General features: G+C 36.6%; 1 protein-coding gene across 1 annotated transcript; it reads left to right on the top strand.

Annotated features, from left to right (window-relative positions):
* The first annotated feature begins 2,253 nt into the window (after nucleotides 1-2,253).
* LOC110461672 (coadhesin-like) lies at nucleotides 2,254-10,066 on the top strand. The gene is made up of 8 exons (XM_021515245.1): nucleotides 2,254-2,364; nucleotides 4,770-4,874; nucleotides 5,371-5,420; nucleotides 5,870-6,058; nucleotides 6,220-6,411; nucleotides 7,298-7,480; nucleotides 8,916-9,098; nucleotides 9,426-10,066. The coding sequence occupies exons 1-8, from the start codon at nucleotides 2,294-2,296 to the stop codon at nucleotides 9,596-9,598; spliced, it is 1,146 nt and encodes a 381-aa protein (XP_021370920.1). The 5' UTR covers nucleotides 2,254-2,293; the 3' UTR covers nucleotides 9,599-10,066.
* The last annotated feature ends 8,251 nt before the right edge of the window (nucleotides 10,067-18,317 follow it).

The following is an 18,317-nucleotide window of genomic DNA, read 5'->3' as shown; positions in this document are numbered from 1 at the left end:
TTAACGATTTGTTCTGCAAGCTTTTATTAATTGGTGTGTTTGGATTTCGAAATAAGAGAAATCTAAAGGTATAATGTTTATTTAGTGATGAAGCTACGGCAGATAAGTATAAAGAATAATTATTGTTTGAGTTATATCCGAATACTTGTATATAGAAAAAATAATAGCAGCAATGCATGCAATTACAAGAGTTGTCTGATAATTGTGGTCATTTAGCGATTGAATAAAAACCCACTTAGGCTGATGTTAAGCAAGTTATGTATTTGTTTTAAATACAGATAATAGTTATCTGTATCCATCATATGTTTGCTTTAGTCATGTTTGTACAGTCACTATACGGTTATCATTTTCACTTTGGTTGTTAATGTGACAGGGTGGAAGGTGCATAAAAGACATAATTGACTTTATATCAACGGATGTAAAGTGACAGATTCGCAAACATCTAATCGCGTCATTATTTTATATTGGACTTTGATAAGGAGTAAAAAAATTAATTTATATCTTTTAACAGACAAACCAAGCTATGGAAATAATTATAAAACACTATAAAACTATTTATCAGTCGGTAACCTAATAAGGATCTTTAATCACTTCTTTATTGTTTATGCGTGTATTATCTATGAAATTATACCTCCGAAGCACTACCCAATCGTAGTCGAAGCATTAACTGTTATTTAAAAAATAACAAAATTGCAACAATAATATAGGTATTTTTCAAGATTATATTGCAACTAAAAGATGAGAACTGAGGTGAAAGATTGACGAATGAAAGACATATTAGTAGCGATACATTTTGTTTAAAGTTTGAGATATATATTTTCCTCCGCATTACATGTGATATATCATAAACATCAGTCCCAGCGACTATACATGTAAGGATGTATAAAATGTAAAGGATTGACAGTATTAAGGGACACTAAGTTCCACTATCTAAACAAGTTGATCTCCGCAACGAAGGAGGGCTTCCTGCCATTCACCATACCACACTCATTCATAGTTTGAATACCTTTGCATTTTGTTTTTTACGTGATTTTCTACAGCTTTGGTAAACAATATATTTGCATATGAACATATATTTTTCATGACATTTCAAAATCTTGACAATTTTCTAAAAATGTCTTCAGCCTGTCGTTATATAGTGATAATATGAATTATAATATGTTTGATATAAAATACATGTATAGAAAACATCATCAATTCATCTACACAGTGTACCGTTGCTAGCAACAATGAATTTTGTTCAGTGCAAGCGAATTTTACAAAAAGCAACGATTTCGTAAATAGTCACGAGTGCAAATTTGAAAAAGCAAATACATGAAATGCACTCCTTCAGGTAATAATTTGCTATGAAAGAGTTAAAAAGGTCATTGTTACAGGTTTTTTAAAATATCAAGCAGCAACAAAAGCTTGTTTATTGTTTCTATTTGAATTCTACCATTTCATAACTAAGCATGTTTTGCTTCGAGTCTAAATAACTTGACTGATTTTATCATATTCAATATCCGTGAATCACAAAAATCGATAGAAATTATTGAATCCTTAAAAGTTGTTGTTTTCAATGTGTATGATCACATTTTATTGTTCTGATCCCTATTATGAGCAGACTTACTGATACTTAAAGTTAATGGCGATGGTGAACTATTTCGTCCATTAAGCACCCACCATATTTTCTATATATATTTTTAGTTTATACTTAATCAGAATTTAAAGAATTTGTTCATTTCATACAGAAAAAAAAGTTTTGTTCTGCAAAGGTTAGCATTTTTTTGTTATAAAAAACAAATCTTCTTTTGACTAAAAGTGTATATTTTTTATATTTTTGGGTAAGTAAATTGCTATATTAATAAAAATCTAAAATGAATTTGCTTATAATTTTGTTTTATTTTTTAAACTTTTTGAACGCATCATTATCGCAAGTACCCTTGCTTGTTCAAATGGAAGATCTACAACAAGAACTTTATTATGTTACCATAGTCCAATATCTACTATACACAATCGTGTGATGCCAAAAGTTGCCCTTGTCTGATACTGTTATAGGGAACCAATGCTCAAGTTACTCCTCGGGGTTGACCCCACTTTTTGAAGTTTACATTGGGAAATGACATCGTGTTTGTGTTTTAAGGTACGACAGGATATAAACTACTGCCTACCACGTTGTTGCTGACACAGAGCTGATTAATATTTGAACATTGTGTTATGTTTCTTTGCCTGCCAAAATGTCAAGCAATGCATTCTGCCTATAAATATGAGTACACCATGTACAGATTCATAGTACAGGATATAACTTCCTATCATGGCGGTAAACTCGGTCAGAGCCCTCCTCGCCTTCTTTGTTCTGAGCTCCTTGCTGTGCGAAGCATCAGCGTAAGTGTTGCTATGAATTTACGTAATTATATTTTCTGTTCAGCTCCGTTGCATTTTATACTTCAGTAACTTCTTTTGTGTTGTTATTGTTGTTGTTGTTGTTCTTCTTCTTCTTCTTTGTTACAGTGAATTTAATGTTATGCATACAAGACTCATGTAAAATTGTAGTTTTTTAAGTTCTGACTTAAAACGTATAAATGTTATTCATTCGCCTGAATGCAGATGTTCTTATCCGATCGAAAATGTTGAGTATATTTTTCTTAGAATGTTTATTCAATACAGGAACTAGAACTCAGGAGAAAACTTTTAAGGATTTTGATTTATATTATATAACTACTGATTTACTTTTGTATGGTCCATACATGTTTACTCATAATTATTAAAATTCAAAACGGTTTGGTTATTATGGCATTTTGACATTATGATGGGATGAGCTGTATGGAAAATTTCAAGGATATGAGCATAGTGTGATGCGGTCTGCTATGTCATCAAATTGCCATGTTGTTTATTTCAAAGGCACTTTTTTTTTTTTAACTATTTAAGTTACTCTATGGCATGTATCATTTAAAGCAGTATCAATTTAAAAGAACGTGTTGTTTACTATGCTAGAGTTGTGTTATCACGTATGTTATATTATATGCAGGGTGTTAAGACATGTAAGGGTATATACAATACAAAATAATCTAAATGATGTATCCTTACATCAAATTTGAATCATTTTAATTCACAGTCATCATTTTTTCTACTTTGCAGCCATATGTATATTTCATCATTATTGTTTTAATGGAGAAGACGAATTTCAAGTTTTTCTACTTGTGTCTAATCCCATTTGTATTTTGCAAATATCATATTTATAAATCAAATACACGGGAATGTATTTAACATATATTCAAACAAACTTCACGTCCATCCATAGAACACGATGTAATCCACCAGATGTTGAGAGAAGATGTGCAGCATAGCTCATTAATTTCGAAGAATATATCTATATATAACAATTACACCCGGGAAATATCAGGTAAAACACCTATATTTTTACTGCCGTGAATATATACTTAATGTAATATCTTCGCATGTGAAGATATCACTTTTGATATTGCGTACTATCTATTTACTGCGTAGATTTTCAGTTACAAATTCACGGATGAAGCAACGGAAGAAAACGTGTGATGTTTTGGGACAAAAAGGTGGAAATCCATATTAGTCTTAATCATTTTTGAAACAGAAGAAAGTGTGCTTTTAACCCGTTATAATGTAACTATATGACTTTAAACAATCATAGGGGTACTGAAAGATTTAAAACGAATAATGAGTGACGTGTGTACATTATGAACCATGCCTCTACTTCAAAAATACTTACTACTACAAGTACCATAATACTGCCAAAACTCGGAGACTACAAATCCCATTAGCAGAGTATTCCACGATGCATCATGACATGTAAGACAAACTGATGTGTTTACACCGATAGATACAGAATGCAAAAAACGAATCAAGATCAGATTTTTTTAGATATATGTTGATGGTGTGATATCATAATAACTATGTCACGTTTTTGCAGTATTTGTTATGTGATTCAACGACCGAATAAGATGCACTATGTTTTTGGTCTGTTACGTGAATGTTTAGTTATACAGGTCCACCTCCCATGACAAAGGTAAAATCATATACAGCGCACACACACACAAAGAGTTAATTGTATACTTCTGCTTCCCTTAGCAGTCTTCTTATATCTCATACCTATATTATCTCTTCTTAGAATTTGCAAACATCTTCTTTTTTTCCTTCTGAACTTATTTCTGCTAAGACCTTCTGTTTTATCTCGTCCTATAGAAATACAATATGACAGAAGATAAAGAATTAGCCTTTGGTACAATTGAACACAAACTGTGTTACATGCATTGGAATTCAGTGAAAGTGTGTTTGTGTGTGGGGGTTGTTTGTGTATGTGGGGATGGGGTGGGGGTGGGGGGTTTGTGTGTGTGTATGTGGGGGGTGTTTGTGTGTGTGTTTGTGGGGGTGTTTGTGTTTGTGTGTGGGGTGTTTGTGTGTATGTGGGGGTGTTTGTGGGGGGTGTATGTGGAGGTGTTTGTGTGTGTGTATGTGGGGGGTGTTTGTGTGTGTGTATTTGGGGGGTGTTTGTGTGTGTGTATGTGGGGGTCGTTTGTGTGTGTGTATGTGCGTCATATAAATTTCTTACCTCGCTTATGCAATTATTGATTGAGTTCATCTTTTATTGTTCAGTAATAAAGAAATACAAAACAAAAGATTCGTATGGTTATTAAAGTTGACATTTATCAAAAAATATGTTCCTGTTTTCTACTTCTACGTTTTGTGTATTATTGAGTTACTTTTTATAAGTTTGTTGTACTGTCAGTTGTTTTCATACGGGTTTGTCGTTGTAGAGCAACATGCAGCAACAAACGTACCTGCACGGAGAGACTCTCGCGTTCAAAGAGGGAACAATACTCTTGCGGTTGGTGGGGTTTGGGCAAGTGTTACCGTTATGTGTGAGTATATTTACAGTATATTTACAATATATTCAAATGGATTTTTGCTCAATCGATGTTTACTTACAACTACCACCACTGACACAGTTCATTACCCGAAGTTTACTTATTACTACCACACCTGACACGGTTCATTACCCGATGTTTACTTACTACTACAAACACTGACACGGTTCATTACCCGATGTTTTTTTTACCGTTACCATAACTGTCACGGTATGTATAGAGAACTAAATTCAAATTCTCATGTGTTTCATACTATAAATGAAGGGATAATTTTGGGCTTGATGAAACGCGTTTATTGCTGATGTCGTGATAGTCACGGTAATTGTTGTTAACATTTGTTCTTGTTTAAACAAAACTAAATACATGTAACGTTGCCTTGTCCTCACAGATTTGAATATATGTACTTTTACCGTCTTGTCAACTGACCAAATAAATGTCGCTTCACTTTGTTCTCCATAAAATAATACATCACTTAATCTTGTTTTCACAGACCCGAATATTACAACGTACAAAAGACCTGTTACATGGACGAGTATTGTAGTAAGTTGAATAAAGACACATATCCAGTCCACACAAAATTATGAATTACGCAATGAACCTCATGATGCAACATGGTTTGACTTGTAATATCGGGCCTCTTATTATTTTTCTTCGAAATATTTACGCCGAGGATTTCAAACAGATATATTTATCCAACTTTTTTTTTCTTTATATAAAAATGATTTGCCTTCCATTTGAATACATATACATATTCTTTCTTTCATCTTTGTGAAAATTGTATTTCTTGTTCATGTAATTTTATATGCAATTCAATAAGACAATATTGTTATATAAAAAATATAAATAAATTTGTTTTGAAACAATTATGAAACAACTATTTCAACTTATATTCATCACCCCTGTTGGCCCGGATGGTCGGGCAGCACTCCAGATAATTTTAAAGCGTTTGAAAATTTTAAAGCGTTTGAATTTCTATTTTTCTTATAAAGCTCACTGTCAGTGGTCCGATTGGAGTGCTCCTGTCTACAAGCCATGCCCCGTCAAGTGTGGTGGGGGCATTCAGAATGGAATCAAAACGAGGAGTGTGAAAGTCCCTGCTTTTAACGGCGGTAATTCTTGTACCGAATCTGACTACCGCCAGTCCGTTAGCCGCAATTGCAACACCCATCCATGTCCAAGTAAGACGCATTTTGTGACACAATGGTTCGAAACGGTTAAAGTAAATGTCGAAAAGAAGGGACTTGTGAGGCAAATACATGTTCGGTTTTGTTTTCTTTTGATTCACTTTTGGTTCTCAATTTTAACTGATATGTCATGTGATTCTAACTCGTGATTTCAGTTCATGGTAAATGGAGTCAATGGTCAGATTACAAGGACATCTCTTCGTGCTCCGTCACCTGTGACAAAGGCATCAAATCTATGGAGCGTAACAGGGAATGCAACAATCCTTCACCGCAATACGGAGGGGATGATTGCAAGGAATCAGCATCGGAAACCAAAACAGCATCTTGTTTTGAAAAGCACTGCCCAAGTAAGTACGCAAGAACGAGTGTTGTTGTTGAGACTCAAAGCAAAAGAGTCAAGACTTCCCTGCATTAAAAAGTGATTAACTGAAACCAATAAGCACGGCGAAACCGTTTTTCTCGGTTGTTGCCTTTGTATTGGGATTTCGACTTTAAGTTCTCCTGTGTGATGACGGCATGATTGATTTCTTGGTAAATTTACATTTTGATTAAAAGGTTATATGGGGAATGCATGATAAATGTTTTGAAAATAAGAATTGTATGGGCCAGGATAAGGAAAACGAAAGTGGATAAGTGTGTCGATCCCAAACAGATATTGGTTGTTCAGACACTTACCATTTAAACTATTAAGAGCCGAACGACGTTTGCTTGATAGATTTTGATCTTGAATGTTATGCTATTTGTATATGCAAATTATATCAATAGGTTTAGAAAACAAAGCACCTGAACTGCAAGTAGTACTTTCCGATTTATTGCAAGAAAACAAGGGTCATATTGATAGAACATACGCATGTACCTGGATCCACTAATATCGCTGTACAATTTTTTTCAGAAAGTTTGTTTGATGTATTAAACCATATATCAACCCTGGCATGTTTGATGTATTAAACTATATATCAACCCTGGCATGTTTGATTATTAAACCATATATCAACCCTGGCATGTTTGATGTATTAAACCATATATCAACCCTGGCATGTTTGATGGACTAAGTCATATATCACGCCAGGTAAAGAAATGCGTACAGAGGATCGGAAAAGGGCGGTAAATTATTTTGTGTTAAATTTGATCAATATGTGATGGAAGTAAGACGAGTAAATCAAAGCTACAGGAAACACGAATTAGTAGGACGATTAGTACTACAATTTAATCAACGTCTGTTTATAACCACAGTTGATGGCGGCTGGACTGATTACTCGGCTTTCACACCTTGGAGCATTTGTTCCGGAGAGTGTGACCAGTCCAGGAACAGGAACAGAACTTGCACTAACCCAAAACCCCAGTACGGCGGGCGAGACTGTGACGGGGAATCAATGGATTTAGAAATCAGAGACTGCTTTGAGGGAGAGTGTCTAGGTTTGTAACATCAAAGGATATCAAAGCCATATACAATTTCATTGTATTATTGTTTAACACGCGTTTTTGTTGACTTGAAAAAATGTGATATCACCAGAATTCTGCCGAAAGTCGAGGGGAAATGTCATTTGCAGAGGGTCCTAAAATACCCATGCTTATATATTGTAAAATCACTGTGCGAATTTTTGTCGGATTTTTAATTTCGTTAATTTCGAGGGTAATCTCTTCATCCAAGAATGTCAAGGTCCATGAAGTAGTTGTAAGCGGGTACTCGTAATCCACGAATTCATGTTCCAACTAAATGGTGATTTGTTGGGAAACCACGAAATATGTGCTCTACGAAAATATCTGATTTAACAGTAAATAATATTTTTTATATGACACAAAACATGCAAAATAAGTACTCAGGTACTTACAATCCGTACAGAGGAGTGAGTCATCGGCTACACCGCTTTAATCGGATATCAATGTGTTACTACCTGTCAGTGTTTACTGCCCCTGACACATCAAAATATCGTCGGCAACGGAAATCTTGTATCGGTTTTTAGTATTTTTGACCTCTCACGCGCGTGTTCAGAGTTCCATAGCATTTTCTAAAAATGTCTTAGCGTGGTTTCGGCCTGTCACAGCAAAGTAAAAACAAACGTCGAATAACGACGATGATGAGAATAAAATATAAAGCAATTAAGTCTATTCCACTTTTTAAAATTTTCCTGCAGATGTTTTGGCGAGATCATCTTATTGCATCTGTCTGCGAAGACATCAATACAACTTAAATAAATCTTAGAAATAACTCCCAAAAAGTATATATATACTAAAGGACCAGGGGCGTTAAGGGTCATTTATTTTCTGACCTCATCAGGGATTACGAAATAGTAAATATATTCGTAATATTGAATAAATGAAGTACGCAAATATGAAATATCAAATTTATTCGACAACTGGTTTAGGAGATATGGCATTACAAAGAGAGACATATATTTTCGTAATTAAATGCGTGAATACCATCTGTAGTGCGTCATTTGGTTGGCAATTTGCCATTTTAAAGGAAATTGACCTCACACTCTTCAATTTTTAAAAGTCTCTGCATTTAACACACAAATAAATATGTGGCATGCTTAAACATCGTCATATCAGTGTGCATTCGCAGAAAGGTATTTTTGTTTGTAACAGGCTTTCATTTCTGCATGCCTACTGTCCAAACACACCATATTTTGGTTATTCTACATAGCAACGTAATTTTGTTGCTAGGGAAGCACATCTAAGCATGCGTATTGGAACAACACTTTTCAAAAAAGAAAAGCGCCAATTATTCAATATGACGTTTATAACAGAAATTGGTAAATAAATTCAGTTTGAATTTTTTACTTTTTATGAGGCCAAAAAAGTCCTTTACACAAATAATGAAGAACAAACATATTTTACCTCTCCTCAGTTGAATCCTGCAAGAGCCGGAGAATGGAAAAGGACCCAAATGCCGCGTTGCCACGCAACTGCAAGCAATATGTGTCCTGTAGCCATACCAACACTGTGATGAACTGCAGCATCGGTACCTATTGGGACCAAGAGAAGGTCACGTGCAACCACAAGCAAAGGGTGGGCTGCGATAGTGATAAAGGTCAGTGTCGATGGCAATTTTCATTTTCCATGAAAATGTGGGGTTGAAATAAGGAAGTTTTGTTTTACATTTGCATCGATCAAGTTTATATAAATAGGACGGTAACATGAACAATTAAACAGAACATCATTTCTATAGAATAACATTTTTGAATTTAACCAACTTTCCCCTAAAATCAATGTTCCTTTTCACTAATGAAGATGTACATTGGTCTTACTTTGACGAGTTTGAAAAATGATCCAAGCACTTATTCGTGATAATCTCTCCTCATTTATAGCATGACACTAACCAACCATTGATATTCACTCTTTATATTTACAAAAATAGATTCTGAAGACGAACCTGAAACATGCCAACCCGGTGAGCTTAACGTTGATGAAAATGACCCCAATATCTTCTACATGTGTACACCAGACGGTCTATTGACAGCGATGAATTGCCCCACGGGACTCGTCTTCAAAACATCGAGCAAAACCTGTGATTGGCCGGTCTCGTCGTAAGACCCAATTAATCGACATCATGGAACAAACTGAATCAAACGCATGTCCCTTTTGTCTTTGAACTATGTTATCATTCTATTTCTGTGTGCTTTCTTAAGGCGCGTGAGTGCCAGAAATCGCTAACTTTGGTCCTTTACAACAGCTGGTTCGTGTGATTGCTAGAAAGTATACATCGCGAAGGAGATTATTGTTTGTTTAATTCCTGACGATTTTTATCAAAATATAAATATTTGAGAAAATGATTATTGTTTTAATCAGAAACATTTTAAATTAAAATTGACATTGTTTATTATATCGGTAGCTGTATTTGAAGGAATGAGATTTCGAAGGATTCACAAGGACTAAAATGATATTGCATTTGTTAAATTATATGCTCTATCAAACCGAGACTAGTTAGCTTGTTTTCTTTAATTTATCCTAATGTTTTATATGTTCTATAGCTTTATGCTTTTTTTTCAATAAATTTCTTGCAATCAAGTTGACTTTCCGTTTTTGTTCCTGTTCACATTGTTGCCGTTGTTAAAAATTTACATTCTTAGCGGAGTTGTAACCGTGGTAACCGGGTTATATTCTAAGCAGCGCTATAACCTTGGTTACAGGTTATATTCTTGGTATCGCTGTTAGCCGAGTTGTTACCATGGTTAAAACGTTATCTTCACAGCAGAGATGTAACCGTGGTTACAGGGTTTTACTCTTAAGCAACGTAGCAGGCTATTCTTAGCAGTGTGTTGCCGTGGTTACAGGTTTTCTTCTTTTCATATCAGTGTCGTTACTGTGGTACCAGGGTTATATTCATAACAGAGTTGTAACCGTTGATACGGGATTATATGCATAACAGTATTGCTACTTTGGTTGAATGATCATACAGATGTATACAAAAAAAACTGTAGTTGCTGTGATTACCGAGCTATATCCGAAACAGGTTTTTATTATAAACAGTGTTGTGACCGTGGCTACGTGACCTTTGTGACAGGGTTTTGTTCATGTTAGTGTTTTACTGTGGTAACATAAATGAAGGAATCCACATAACACATATAAGTTCGCGGGGAACATAAAACTGCTGCATTCCACAACATATTGTAAGAGGGCTAAATTGGTTATGGTTTCGTACATGTCTTCTGTGAAGGGAACGTGGGAGGAACGAAAAATAGACAAGTTGAAAACTGCATGTCAATTCTTAAAGGACGTCTAATGAGTTAAGAAAGTCTTAATTTTATTCGTATTTTTTAGAAATGAATTATTATTTGTATATTTGTAGATATTTTCTTAAAACATCATTACTTATTACGCATAAATAATTTTTCATGGGATAAAACTAATAATGCCACTGGCAGCTTTATTGAATTTACGTTAAAGAGACATTTTTAAGTCTTATGAAAGTCAGAATTTCCTGTAAAATTAATTGCGCGTAGACCACTTACATGTATATATACTAGTATATATTTACGTGTAGATTCAATAATATGAATGTATGAACCAATATCAGTAACCGTGACAGTCAGCGCGGATTTGTCAATAGCGTGTAGCAGATAATGCACAGACAAAAATGAATAAACAAAGTTATCAGAATTTGGAACACCCGACAAGATTTAAACAAGATCTCGACTTCTATTTCAATGATCTTTTCTGCTGATAGAGACTGGTATTTTCCTGCAAGCTTCGTTAATTGTCTTTTTTGTACACATTATAATAATGCTTTGTGATAGGTACTGTTCAGGAAACTAGTGAAGAAAATTCAATACAGATGAAATGTACTTTCGTTTCGGTGTACGGGTACCTAGCCAAGTAGAACCTTCTGCACACGGCTCGTCATTGCATCAAATATACAAGCGACAGTACCATAGTCGATAGAGTGGGCCACAGGCAACTTTAGTGTTTTATAGGTTCCTAATGGAAAAGGCCTTCGGCTGAAAATCGCACTTTTTTCATCGGGTACTTTGAACTAAAATAAGGAATTTTTGTGTTATGTAAGTTTAATTTCAGCATATTGTCATTTACTCAAAAACTTTTTTCCGGTTTTACATATTTTGCCTTCCAATCCGTTTTAAAAAGTCAGGACCATGTAAAAGCATGAGATTGTGTGTGTTACAGCTGTAGGTAAGGTTTGAAATAAAGACACTACTTGCTTGATACCAACAACAAACCCTTTTGAACACAGATGTCTAATAGTGTATCACCTAAAATGATTAGGTATACCAGAAAGCACACATATTTACTCCATAACAGTGGGCAAAACATTTGAAAATGATATGTCGCTGTCTCAAAATCTCAATACAACAACCGCCATGCGTTTACTGCAAGGTCATGGTATACAAATACGAGTTGATTGATCGGTATGTTGATGGCAGGCTATTATTCTGTATAAGAAGAAGCATGTTTAAAGAAGTTAAGCGTAAAATGGTGAACAGTTTGACCCTTCTTTATCCACCCTAGTCTCTTTTAACAACGGGTTTCCGTTGCCCTTCAGAAATCATCACAACGGAATGGCTTATTCAACCATTTATGTATCCATAATAGAAGTAACATAAAGGAACAACTCTGCAATGCGTTGTTTCATTCGTCAGCCGGGATGCAGCCACATTCATTTGAATGCAAGTTAGTGATACATCTTGCATCCTTTCTTCTTAGTTTTGGTGCAAGTCGTTACCGGTAGCTGCCACCAAATTAGATATAAACACTCATTGCATTTATATGACTGTTCATGATTAAGTGTGCATCACCAATATGTTAGTCATGAAGAAATGAACGACTTTGTTTGATAATTAATTTTCAGATTATCAGCTTAGTAAGACCTGTTGAGTTCTGCTACATTTTCATTGTGATCATAATTTAGTTTTGAGTTCAATCGGTTCCTATTTCTGTCCTTGTCGACATTCAGTTTCGAATTTCTCATTTTCTGTTAACACTGTGTAATATTGTGTTCCATATTTTTTGAATTTCCGAAAAATCTTAAAGATGGTTATGCATGATTGGGGTATATACATTGTAATTTATAGAATATTTCAGGTGATATATTTCCAAAAAAGTCCACAATAAGGACATTCATTCGCTACCGTTAATTGTTATGATTAATTACATGTACCTTTCTATGATTGCAATGTGTACACTTGCTAACGCTGTTAATGTTGTTTATTTATTATGGATAACCGAATCTATATTTCATTTATGTAATACAAGAGTACGAAATTAGCGTCAGATATTTCAAATCTTCCAATGAAAATATCATGTATATCTGACAATATTTGTAAAATAAGGTTTCAAAATTTGATAATTTTAATGATTTTAAATTTTTGTTGAGCGATAACTTATCGGATTAAGGAAGTTGATTATATTAAATATTTACAAGATTCGATTAAAACAAAACTGGTTTTCAACTTAAGCGATGTGGAAAAAACAACACAAAAAAAACCAACAAGGATAACCTTTTGTTATTCTAATTTCTGACTGGTTTAAAGTGCTTGACTATGAAATTACTGCGCAATGTTTTGTGGAAAATAATATCAGCTATATCAGAAATTTATAAATATTCATCTGTAATAAACTTAAATGTGTCTGTCTTTTTCATCAAATTAAAAGGGATAACAATGAATATTTTTTGGTTATACGATATTTAGCGTACATGTATAACCTAAAAACTATCCTGGTTTTCCCGTTAACATTTTTTTTTCTTTTTTTTCTCAAGTTCTAGAAGATCTGAGGGCATTATTTGTGGTCAATATACACTTGGGATTAAGTAATATTAAGTACCCTAACAAAAATGACCTTTACTTAATTACGAAATACGGAATCCCAATATTTCAAGTAAGGTGAATTGTAGATGTATTTTGCATAATGTCAAATGTATGCAATATATCAAACTCAATTCCAAAATACACCGAACCCCTCAAACAATACACCTAATTCATTTCCACGATACACCAAACCATACATCGAACTCCCTCACATGATACACCCGAACCCCTCACACTATACACCAACACCTTCAACAATACACCAAAACTCTTGATAGAATACACCAAAAACCATCGCACAATACACCCCGAGAAACTTTTCACCAAAACCGATCACGCAATACACCAAAACCCCCTATATGATACACCGAACCCCATACACTACACATCGAAACTGCTCACACAATACACCGAAGCCCCTCATTTGATACACCGAACCCCATCCACTATACACCGAAACCGAAACACAATACACCGATACACCGAACCCCATACAATATACACCGAAACCGATCACACAATACACCGAAACACCCTCATATCATGCATCACACCCCACACATGACACACCGAAACCGATCACAGCACACAGAAACACCTTATATGATACACCGAACACCATACACAATACACCGAAACCGATCACACAATACTTCGAAACCCCCTTACATGATACATCGAACGCCATACACTATACACCGAAACCGATCACACAATACACCGAAACCTCCTTATATGATACACCGAACCCCATACATTATACACCAAAACCGATCACACAATAAACCGAAACCCCTTATATGATACACCGAACCCCATACACTACACATCTAAAATGCTCACACAATACACCGAAGCCCCTCATTTGATACACCGAACCCCATACATTATACACCGAAACCGAAACACAATACACCGATACACCGAACCCCATACAATATACACCGAAACCGATCACACAATTCACCGAAACACCCTCATATGATGCATCACACCCCACACATGACACACCGAAACCGATCACAGCACACAAGAACACCTTAGATGATACACCGAACACCATACACTATACACCGAAACCGATCACACAATACTTCGAAACCCCCTCACATGATACACCGAACCCCATACACCGAAACCTCCTTATATGATAAACCGAACCCCATACATTATACACCGAAACCGATCACACAATACACCAAAATCCCTTATATAATTCACCGAACCCCATACAATATACACCGAAACCGGTCACACAATACACCGAAACCCCCTTATATGATACACCAAACACCATACATTATACATCGAAACTGCTCACAAAACTGCTCACACAATACACCGAATCCCCTTATATGATACAACGAACTCCATACACTAAACACCGAAACTGATCACCTAATACACCGAAACCCCCTCACATGATACACCGAATCCCATACATTATACACCGAAACCGATCACACAATACAAAGAAACCCCTGATATGATACACCGAACCCCATTCACTATACACCGAAACCGTTCACACAATACACCGAAACCCCCTTATATGATACATCGAACCCCACACACTACACACGGAAACCGATCACAGAACACAGAAACCCCTTATATAATACACCGAACCCCTTACAATATACACTGAAACCGATCACACAATACACCGAAACCCCCTTATATGATACTCGAACCCCATACATTATACACCGAAACCGATCACCAGTATACCAAAACCCTCATATGATACACCGAATCCCATACACCGAAACCAATCACACAATAAACCGAAACCCACTCATACAATACATCGAAACCACTAATATGAAACACCGAACTCCCCCTATTCGATGCACAGACACCCATAACAAGATGCGCGGAACCCCTACAACGATCCAGCTGATTCATAGCCACGATACATCAAACCCCCTTACACCATACATCCTTACACAGTACATCGAACTCCCTCACAGTATACATCCGAACCCATCACGATTAACTGAAACCCCTCACACAATACACCAAACCCCCGCACACAATACAATGAACGTTCTTACAAAAAAAAACTTTAAACGATACACTGTTACCCTCACACAATACAAAAAAAACCTTCATATGACACGACGAAACCCCGCACAAAATACACCGAACCCCTTCACACATTTACAACCAACACATTTACAAGACACATCGAAACCGATCATACAATACATCGAATTTCTTCACATGATACACAAAAAAACTCATGATACACTGCACCCTTCAAATAATACTCCGAAAAACCCTTACACGATACACCGAAACCCCTCACTCAATACACCGAAACCCCTCATCCAATACACCGAATCTCCTCACATAATACATGGAAACCTATTTCATGATTCATCGAAACCCTTTACACAATAACCCGAACCCCCTCACACAATACACTAAACTCCTTCACGCAATACACCGAAACCCCTCATACAATACACAGAAACCTCTCACACAATACACCGAACCCCTCACACAATACACTGAAACCTCTAACACATTACACCACACCCCCTCACACAACACACCTGAACACCTCACTTGATACACCGAACCCTTCACACAATACACCGAAAGCTCTCAAACAATACACCGAACCCCCTCACATAATACACCGAACTCTCTCACACAATACACCGAAAGCTCTGAAACAATACACCGAACCCCCTCACACAATACACCGACAGCTCTCAAACAATGCACCGAACCCCCTCACATAATACACAGAAACCTCTCAAACAATACACCGACCCCCCTCACATAATACACCGAAAGCTCTCAAACAATACACCGAACCCCTTCACATAATACACCGAACTCTCTCACACAATACACCGAAAGCTCTGAAACAATACACCGAACCCCCCCACACAATACACCGACAGCTCTCAAACAATGCACCGAACCCCCTCACATAATACACAGAAACCTCTCAAACAATATACCGAACCCCCTCACATAATACACCGAAAGCTATCAAACAATACACCGAACCCCCTCACATAATACACCGAAACCTCTCAAACAATACACCGAACCCCCTCACACAATACACAGAAACCTCTCAAACAATACACCGAACCCCCTCACATAATACACCGAAACTTCTCACACAATACACCACACCCCCTCACACAACACACTGGAACACCTCACTTGATACACCGAACCCTTCACACAATACAACCAACACATTCACAAGATACATCGAAAATGATCATATAATACATCGAATTTCCTCACACAACACACAAAAAACTCTTTCATGATACACTGCACCCTTCAAAAAATACTCCGAAAAACACTTACAGGATACACAGAAACCCCTCACTCAATACACCGAAACCCCTCTTACAATACACCGAATCTTCTCACATAATACATGGAAAACTATTTTATGATTCATCGAAACCCTTCACACAATACGGCGAACCCCCTCAAACAATACACCGAACTCCCTCACACAATACAACGAAACCCAATACACAATACACCGAAACCCCTCACACAATACACCGAATCTCCCCACATGATACATGGAAACCTATCTCATGATTCGATTCATAGAAACCCTTCACACAATACACCGAACCCCTCACACAATACACCGAATCCCTCACACAATACACCGAACTCCCTCACATAATACACCGAAACCTGTAACACATTACACCAACCCCCTCACACAATACACTGAACTTCCTCATACAATACACCGAACCCCTCACACAATACACCGAACGTCCTCATACAATACACCGAAACCTCTCAAACAATACACCGAACCCCTCACACAATACACCGAATCCCTCACACAATACACCGAACTTCCTCACATAATACACCGAAACCTGTAACACATTACACCAAACCCCTCACACAATCCACCGAACTTCCTCACATAATACACCGAAACCTCTAACACATTACACCAAACCCCTCACCCAATACACCGAACTTCCATACAATACACCAAACCCTTCACATAATACCCCGACCCCTCACACAATACACCGAACTTCCTCATACAATACACCGAACCCCTCACACAATACACCGAAACCCCTCACACAATTCACCGAAACCTCTCACATCATACACCGAAACCTGTAACACATTACACCAAACCCCTCACACAATACACCGAACTTCTCATACAATACACCAAACCCTTCACATAATACACCGACCCCTCACACAATACACCGAACCCCCTCACACAATACACCGAACTTCCTCACACAATACACCGAACCCCTCACACAATACACCGAACTTCCTCATACAATACAACGAACCCCTCACACAATACACCGAACCCCTCATACAATACACCGAACCCCTCACATAATACACCGAACTTCCTCATACAATACACCGAACCTCTCAAACAATACACCGAACCCTCACACAATACACTGAAACCTCTAACACATTACACCAAACCCCCTCACACAACACACCGCAACGCCTCACTTGATACACCGAAACCGCACATAAAATACAGGGAACCCCTCACATAATTCATCGAACCTTTCACATAATACACCGAAACTCAACACAATAATCTTCAAAACCTCTTACGTAATCACCATAGCCCAACATACAATGTACCAAACCTCTCCCACAATACGACGAAACTCTACACACAATACACTTAAGCCTCTGACGACACAATACACCCAGCTTTATACTCGATACAGACTTAATGTTCTTACATAAAACGACTTACCTCTTATGCTGATAGTATATGTCAAAAGTAGAATCCGAATGAAGTGTGAGTACATGTTAACCTTGTTCCTGGAAACGGTACCACTTTGATGTTTCTCTCGCGTACCTGGCTTACATATATGTTCCCAAAATATCTAATTTCTTAAGGATATGTTAAAACTAAAATAATACATGATGCTGGGTATCCTAGCGTGAACGAAAGACATAAGCATAACCTTATATAT

Source organism: Mizuhopecten yessoensis, unplaced genomic scaffold (genome assembly GCF_002113885.1).
Source record: "Mizuhopecten yessoensis strain PY_sf001 unplaced genomic scaffold, ASM211388v2 scaffold10651, whole genome shotgun sequence".
In the NCBI taxonomy this organism is placed as follows: Eukaryota; Metazoa; Mollusca; class Bivalvia; order Pectinida; family Pectinidae; genus Mizuhopecten; species Mizuhopecten yessoensis.
The sequence above is the reverse complement of the archived record's forward strand: the minus strand, read 5'-3'. Positions and strand labels throughout refer to the sequence as shown.